General features: G+C 44.5%; 1 protein-coding gene and 1 non-coding gene across 4 annotated transcripts in view; one reads left to right on the forward strand and one right to left on the reverse strand.

Annotated features, from left to right (window-relative positions):
- Positions 1-1,282: 1,282 nt before the first annotated feature.
- Positions 1,283-1,355, reverse strand: TRNAR-UCG. The gene has a single exon. It is a non-coding gene; the product is annotated as a tRNA-Arg (tRNA).
- A 296-nt stretch (positions 1,356-1,651) lies between these two features.
- The window catches only part of POLG (DNA polymerase gamma, catalytic subunit), a 26,334-nt gene continuing 19,623 nt past the window's right edge, over positions 1,652-8,362 (forward strand). Inside the window, exons 1-5 of one of the 3 annotated variants that reach the window (XM_044438709.1) lie at positions 1,652-1,730; positions 2,424-2,510; positions 3,511-4,163; positions 6,059-6,245; positions 7,232-7,399. In XM_044438709.1, coding sequence (XP_044294644.1) covers positions 3,565-4,163; positions 6,059-6,245; positions 7,232-7,399 — 954 coding nt within the window. In that variant the 5' untranslated portion in view covers positions 1,652-1,730; positions 2,424-2,510; positions 3,511-3,564. Of the gene's footprint in view, positions 1,731-1,949; positions 1,971-2,423; positions 2,511-2,597; positions 2,812-3,510; positions 4,164-6,058; positions 6,246-7,231; positions 7,400-8,362 lie in introns of those variants that run through there. The other 2 variants (XM_044438710.1, XM_044438711.1) reach the window with 2 other exon arrangements.

The following is an 8,362-nucleotide window of genomic DNA, read 5'->3' on the forward strand; positions in this document are numbered from 1 at the left end:
GGCCAATTTTATGGACTGTATCTTTTCATCAAATGTTGGTTAGAAAAACCCCACTAGGCTCCTGCTCTTGTTTTCTGTTCTCATGCCCTGATAAAGTAGATTGCATCTTTCTATGCAGGTATTTCAGGTCACTTCTGGACAGGTACAGTCTGGTGTGAGTATTTGTTGGAGTTTTAATCAAGCCCAGACCAGTTGGCTGCCCAGCCAGCAACCTTCATGTGAATGATAAATCAGGATGAAGGATTCCATTCCTCTTAATCATAATCATCAGGCACAATGAGTTTTCCTATGGCTAACTTTGCAACTAAGCCTAGAAATAATAACAGCCCCCAAATTAAGCAAGCTACTATTCCCAACATGCCCAGTTTGTCCCTTCACTGCTATCCAGAATTCTGCCACCAAAATCACCCATTTCATAGATTGGAAGGGACCATGGAAGTCATGTGGTGAGGAGAAACTAGTGATTCTTTTGTGCATAGAGTTATCTATGGCATTCCAAGGTGCTGAACCTATTTTGGGGATCAAATTTGGCACTATTGATCGCTTCTACAAACTCAGAGTAAACACTGCAACGGTTGAAAAGACCCATAGCACAAGAGTCACCATGCTTGCCTGCATGCTGGGGTAGTCAAGCTCTTTTGGGTCCAAATTCCATTTTGGAGATGCCACTGGGGATTGAGTGGGGCCCAAGTTTTAATTTTGCTTAAAGTTCCTATCGCTTGTAACAAAGGCTTAGGAAAAGCAACTCATTCTATGAGAATGGGACTATTGGGACTGCCCACAAACCAGAAAACCACAAAGGGGGTTGGGGAAAAGAAGGGGCAGCTGGGGAACCCCAGAAGGCTGGCTTTAGCTCCAAAAACTGAGGTTAGAAACATCGAACAAAGTGAGTCAGAAGGGACTTTCAGCGCCATCTAGCCAATTTTTGTTTTTGTTTAGTCGCTAAGTTGTGCCCAACACATCACAACCCCATGGACAACATTCCTCCTTACTTTGGAAGCAGGGAATCCTGCACTTACTTGAGTTTCTGCCAGTTTTTTCTGCTTTTAAAAGGCACTGAATCCAGTCTGAGAGGAAGTTTCCAGATTGTTTGGTGCTTTGGGAAAACAGTGGCAATACTAGAAGAGAAGCCTGTCAATATCAGTGGCAAATAATAGGTGTGTTCTTAATTGACAGAAAATAACACAGTGGGAGGATGAACATCTTTTATCGGTAAAATAATTTGCAACTCACTTGCAAAAGACACAAGCACACACCTTCTACTGTATGCGCTACAATTCTGCGACCGCGGCAGGACTCGAACCTGCAATCTTCTGATCCGAAGTCAGACGCCTTATCCATTAGGCCACGCGGCCACACTTGCGAGACACTCTCCGCTCGACCTATAGGAAAGCGAAGGAGTTGAGCTGGGTTTGAACCGAGTTGGAATATACTATTTCTTATAGAAGCTGAGGGAGTAGAAGCTGAGAAAGGGGAACCAAAACCGGTTTTCTCCAACCTTTTTTCCTTCTCCGAGTTCTTTTTGCCCCCAGCTGCTGCCTGAGGATTTTCAGAACTCAAGAGGGAACATTTTCCCTTTCCTTAGCTGTTATGCAACCCCCCGCGCCGGGCGAGACCACTACGATGAGGACGTCAAAAAGATTCGCCCGCCAGAGGGAAGCACGTGGGAACCGTTGCTAGGGTCGAGTATTTCCTGTTGGGGGTGGGTTTCATAAGGAGGAAAGATAAAGGTATGGGTCGTTCTTTGCCTTGCTACCGATCGTGGCGGGGGGAGGGGGCTAGTTCACTGAGTGGAGACGTGCTGGGGGGCGTTCATTGTCAGGTGGATATGCGAGGAGTGGTCGTCAGTCGGCTCTGAGGGTGGAGGAAGGACAGCGAGGGAGGAGCGAGCGTTCGTTTCTCTGGGCAATAGGAGGAAGGGAAAGGAGCTTCATGGAGGGCTTGGCAAGCAAGCAGGAGGGTTAAATTTTGTGCGTGGTGGTGGGGAAACAGTTTGGGCATCCCTTCTTGAGTGGGGGCGGAGAAGAACCAATGAGAGTACAGACCAAAAAAAAGCCCTACCACGTCCAGCACGTCTCTTTGCTTCTCTATTTAAACTTGCATAGGTTCCTCCTTACCCGTTTAAGCTAAAAAAAGCTTTCCCCAGCGTATTGCTACGCACTTAGAAATCAAATAATCGTTCGATCCTGTGCAAATTTTGAGAGAGGAAAAGCCTACCCTTCCCAGCAGGAGCCAGCCATGTTGCCTCGCTAGACATGCATAGAATTGCACTGTTAGTTAGTTTTGGGAGTGGAAAAAGCGCTGCCATTTGGGGAGGGAGATAATCTATCAACCTGTTTCGATGGTGGGAAAATGAGAAGTAGTAAATGGGTGGTGGCAGGGGGCGGGGAGAATAGCCTATTTTTATTTGCATTTTTTTGCAGTAAATGCGCTGTTTGAGATCATGATTTGAAGAGAGGAACCATCATTGTTTCTGTTTTGAGGAGAGGAGGAATAAACCACATTTTATGGTAAGGGGTGCGATAGCCTGCAGCTATCTTCTTGTGGTGGGAGGGGAATAATTAGTTTCTTTTAATAGGGAGGGCTGGCAGAGTGAGTAAATGGAGTTTGGCGTGGGAGGAAGAATTGGTAAATTTTCTGGGTGGCAGCAGCCTGTGGACAAACATATATATTTGTGTACATTCGGAAAGCGTCTGGACTCATTTGTGGGAGGAGAGTAAGCATTTGGACAGGAAGATTAACTGCTGATTTTGTTTCTGGGAGACGATACGAGAATAGCCATGGAGAAATTGGAAAGTTGCAACCTTTGTGGTGATGTCTTTTGTTCTCTTTAGCTTGGGGAGATAGAAGTTGATTGTGGCACTGCCTCTACTTTGGAGATTTGGGGGGTTGAGCATTGTAAGCTTAGGTGATGGGCAAGGAGTTCTAACCATTAGGCTTGTGTGTGCAAAGATTTATGAATAATTGAATATAAATAATTATTTATTGTTGTCCTCCAGCTGGTAAAATACAATTCTTGGTGTCACTGATGCTTAAAGCTTTGCAACTCAAATTTGGGAATTTTCCTTTGTATAAAGATTGTGATCTTGGATTTAGAAACGTGAATACTGGTAGTTAGGAATTAGAAATATTTTACTAGCGTTTCTGAACTGGTGTCTCACAGGATCCATTACTTCCAGAGATTCTAATCCTAGATCATATTATTTGTCATATTTTATTCTGTCCATCTTCCAAAGAGTGGGTGTGGTTTTTACCCACCCCAATGCTCTCAGCAATATTAGGATTTCAATGATGGATATTGACTTGACCAAGATAATTCAGCAAGCTTTGTGGCTGAAGAGAGTTTTTAATTTGGGCATCTGTCTTCTAAGTCTGGAATGCTGTCTAGGCACCATATGACTTAACCAGTGTCTGAGATACCAGAGTATTTAGCAACTGGGACAGGTAGATGAAACAATACCACACTGACCTTGCCACTTCTTCTGCATCTCCTGTTTGCTCCCATTATAGATCTGAACTATCAAGAAGAGCAGGCTCGTATGTCCTCCTTGTTGGTCGTTTCTGATGAAGATGAAATGTTTGATGTGGAAGATCCCACCGGCAGGTCCATTAATCTTACGGAGACTGCAGAGATGGTCTTCAGGTTCTTCTGTCAGCCATGTAGTTCAGGAGGAAAAGTTGCAAGATGCTGGCACTGTCTCCAGAGAGCAGCGCATGAATCCCCTAGGCATCCAGATGCTCTCCAAGAACCTTCATGAACAGATTTTCCGGGGTGCTCGGGTAGAGTATTCAGATGAAGACATCAAGAAGAGCATAGAACACTTGCAGAAGCATGACTTATGGAGCAAAGAGACTTCCACCATTCCTGATGTGGAGCTACAGCTGCCCCATATGTATGGGGCCAACATAGATGAACACTTCCGCATTTTGGCACAGAAGCAGAGCTTCCCATATCTGGAGGCTGCTAAGGAACTTCTGCAGTGTGAGATCCCACCAATGCCTTTGGAGTGGGCTTGGGAAGTGGGATGGACAAAATACGGACCCAGTGGGGAGAAGAAAGCTGTAGCTTTCCCTGATGAGCGATCCTTGGTTTTTGATGTGGAAGTGTGCGTGGAAGAAGGGCATTGCCCCACACTTGCAGTGGCCGTCTCACCAAATGCCTGGTAAAATGGCAAAAACTTTGGCATCGTGGAAGGGAGAATAGGAAGCTGCCTCATACTGGATCCAGTTCATCGAGTCCAGTGCTGCCTACACTGACTAGCAGTGGTTACCACAGCTTCAGGCAGATGGTTTTCCAGACCTATTTGGAGATGATGGGTTGAAATGGGGACTTCCTTTGTGAAAAATATACTCTACTACTGAACTGTAGGGCTGAGTTCTTGTTCCTACAAGCCGTATGCAAAGTCTGACAATGGCCAGGACTCACAGGGCACACAGGCAGTGCCCTGATGCTTCTAAAGGAAGCGCCTCAAAGCTCTTTGACAAACACTATTCCTAGTCTTTCCAAGAGACCACTGCTCATTTCTGCCTTTAACTCCTGCACCAGTGCCAAGGAGCTTTAATTCCATACTGCCATCTTTTCTTTCTGAGTTCCTCTGTTTATAGAGGAACAATAGGAAGAGAAATGTGTCCCTGTGGGTTCTTGTGCAGAGTGAGGAGTAGTCTTTCATGGCCTGGCCCTGCTTCCACTCCCTGTACATGTTCTTTTTTCCTTTCAGGGTGTCACCTAACCTTTTGTGGAGCCACATGGGCTTCCTCTGTTGTCTTCTGCACTTTTTTCTTGATGGAAATGTTTATAGTAGTGCTTCGAGAATCTTCTTCTTCAAGATTCCCCATCCTTCTTGGACTCCTTTCCCCTTAAGGGTGTGTTGCCATGGCACTTCGCTTATCATTTTTCTGAGTTCATTAAAGTTGGCTTTCTTGAAGTCCTGGAGGCTTGTTTGGCTCCAGTTACCCTTTGTCTCCTTTATAATTGAGAATTCAAGTATCACTTGGTCACTTTCCCCTGGAGTTCCCATGTTAGTTAGTATTAAATTGAGGATAGCTGATCCTCTCCTGCCTTCCTCTACTTTCTACTAGAGAAAGTTGTGGGCAACAGATCTCAGGAATCTCTTGGAGGGGCCATGCTTGGCAGAATTTGTCTCCCAACAAATATCAGGGAAATTGAAGTCCCCCATGATGACTGCATCATTTGTGGACATACTGGCAAGTTGCTTTCGAAGGTTGCGTCCTTGTCCTCTTCTTGACTGGGTGGACGGTAATATATGCCAACAACTATGTTGTTCCTATTTTTTGCTCCCTTTAAATTTAGCCAGAGGCTTTCAATGGGGCTACTAAGTTCTTCTTGAATTTCTGTGCAGATATGTGTCTCTCACATATATGTGTATGTAAACTAGCTCTTGCTTTCTCCTTTAGCTGTTTCCAAGGCTGCTGAGCTGACTGGCTATTACTGCAAAAAATTACTTATGTGAATTTGCCCAGTCGTTAATCATACTAGTGCAACTATTTAAAACATCTGGTTTGCTGGAGTAGTTAAAATATGAAGACACTTAAGTGATAGGAGCACATGTGGTCTTAAACGTGTTCTAACAAGACTTACTTCCTAGTCAGCATGCTTAAGGCAGTGCAAGTAAAAAGTTATTGCTGTTATTATGTTACATAATAATAATAATAATAATAATAATAATAATAATAATAATACATTTCTATACTGCCCATAGCCAAAGTTCTTTGGGTGGTATCTTGTACTGAATCATGCACTCAAGTCACCCATTCAGATTCTAACCAGACCCGACCCTGCTTAGTTTCAAGTTTAGGGAGAATCAGGCACTTCATGCTATATGGAAACTAAAAATTTGAGCTTGCTATAAAACTACAAGAGCCAGGAGAAGTTGTCTGATATGCTCAGTATTTAATTTGTTTTTCATTCCTGTGCTGGAAACTTGCTATGAAATTCTTAAAAATGAAGAGGAGCTCTGGTTCCCAGTCTTGCACTGAGAAGAGTACTTTAGTGCTCATAGATGTGAGTATTTTGAAAGTAAATTCATTTGTTCCCTAGGTACTCATGGTGTAGCAAGAGGCTGTTACAGGAACGGTACACCTGGTCCAGCAAGCTGACTCTTTCAGACCTCATCCCCCTGGAAACAGGCAGCAGTCTTGCCAAGCAGGAATGGCAAAAGAGGCTTGTGGTTGGTCACAATGTCTCCTTTGACCGTGCGCACATCAAAGAACAGTACTTGGTACAGGTAAGTCATTCTGCTTGGCGCATCTGTCCATTTCTTCCACTTGCTTTCTAATTGCATACCTAGCAAATGGCCTGAAGGATAGATGCTTGTGGCAAAATTATTTATTATTATAGCTGCAAGAAGTGTTAGGAAAATGGAAGGCACACCAGAAAATAACAAGATACACATAACTGCTTGTCATAAAAAGACAGCATATCAGCAGTGTCAGTATTTCTCGTCAGAAATACCAGTCAATAGACACGCAGGCCAGATCTCTGTCAGAAAGCACTTTATCAGTGAAGGCTAGCCCCATGACTGTTGGGGGTGGGGGGGTGGCGTCTGTAACGTCCCTGGTTGTATCTGCTGCTGCATACAAAACATTTTTTCCTGGTTGTTCACTTGATTCAACTCCAGAACTTCCAGTTCTGCTGCAGCCTTGTGTCAACCTCTGTTACTCTTTATCCTTTGGAAAAGTGCCATGAGAAGCTACTTTTACAAGTGAGATGCAGTGCAATAGGAAGAGAAATGCTTAAGATTTCCAAGATCTGATACTTTTCTGCTGGCCAGAGTTAGTGGCCCACATTTGCATCGCCGGGAACCCAAGTTAAAGGAACTGGTGAAGCAGCTTGAAGGGGAAAGGGACAGGTAAGGGGACGGTTATGTGCTGTTCTTCTTTTCTCTGTTCCAGTTCAGGGGAAGAGTAGCAGCCAGGATTTCAAGACATCAGGGTGGAGGTAGAATGTAGTTTGGACACAAACCATATAGCAAGAATTTAATCTGATGAAACCTGTCAACTTTTGAACTGTTTGCTTGTTGCCCTCCTCCCTGCTTGCAATTCTTCCTAAAGTATTTGCTTGATCTCTGTTGGTTGCTGGGATAGTATACTAGCTGTTCAATTGACCTGCCCTGGCATAGCAATACATATGTAATGCTTCTTGATCTTCCAGGCTACCTCCCTCTTATTTCTGGTCTTGCTTTGACTGTGGAAATTAAAATGATTATTTCAGGGTTCCCAGATGCGTTTTCTGGACACCATGAGTATGCATATGGCGACCTCAGGGCTGACAGGATTCCAGCGCAGCCTCTGGATGGCGGCAAAACATGGCAAGAGGAAAGGGCAGCAGCAGGTCCAAGAGCATATTAAGAAAATGCGCAGCAGAACTGACGGCCCCGTGGTGAGTTGAGGGGCAGTGAAGAGCATCATGTTAACTCCGCCACTAGGAGCGGTCTGAAGTATATTAGCTGTCTGCCGCTTCGGCTTAGATCTGTGGGGCCTGCATGGCAACAATGCTAGGTAAGAAGCAGTATATAACCGTGTTGGGAAAAAATGAGCCAGCATATGATACGAGCCAACGTATAGACATAATGAGCTGAGGAAAAACAGGTGTGTTTTTTACTTTTACTCTGAAAAAAGGTGGTGATTGGTATTTGTGATATCAGAACTGACCCTGCTTTGTTGTTGTTTAGAGTCATGCCCAACCCATCACACTCCCATGGACAACATTCTTCCAGGCTCTCCTGTCCTCCACCATCCCTCAGAGTCCACCCAAGCTCACACCCACTGCCCCAGTCACCCAGTCTAGCCACCTCAAACTCTGCTGTCCTCTTCTCCTTTTGCTGTCAGTTGTTCGCACCATCAGGGACTTCTCCAGTAAGTTGTTCCTTCTTATTAGGTAGCCAAAGTATTTGAGTTTTATCTTCAGTAAAGGGCAGTCACAGTTGATTTCCTTTCTTTGCAATCCAAGAGACTCTCAGGAGTCTTCTCCAGCACCATATTTCAAAGGCAGTAATTCTTCAGTGCTCAGTTTTCCTTATGGTCCAGTTCTCACAGCCATACATTGCAACTGGGAAAACCATAGCCTTGACTATATGCACTTTTTTTGGCAGGGTGATGTCTTTGCTTTTTAGTATGCTGTCTAGATTTGCCATAGCTTTCCTCCCCAGGAGCAAGCGTCTTTTAATTTCTTGGCTGCAGTCCATGTCTGTGGTGATCTTGGAGCCCAGGAAAATAAAATCTGTCACTACCTCTATTTCTTCCCCTTCTATTTGCCAGGAAGTGAGAGGACCAGATGCCATGATCTTAGTTTTCTTAATGTTGAGTTTCAAGCCAACTTTTGCACTCTCCTCCTTCACCCGCA

This window comes from Varanus komodoensis, unplaced genomic scaffold (genome assembly GCF_004798865.1).
Source record: "Varanus komodoensis strain SLA01 unplaced genomic scaffold, ASM479886v1 scaffold33, whole genome shotgun sequence".
NCBI lineage: Eukaryota > Metazoa > Chordata > Lepidosauria > Squamata > Varanidae > Varanus > Varanus komodoensis.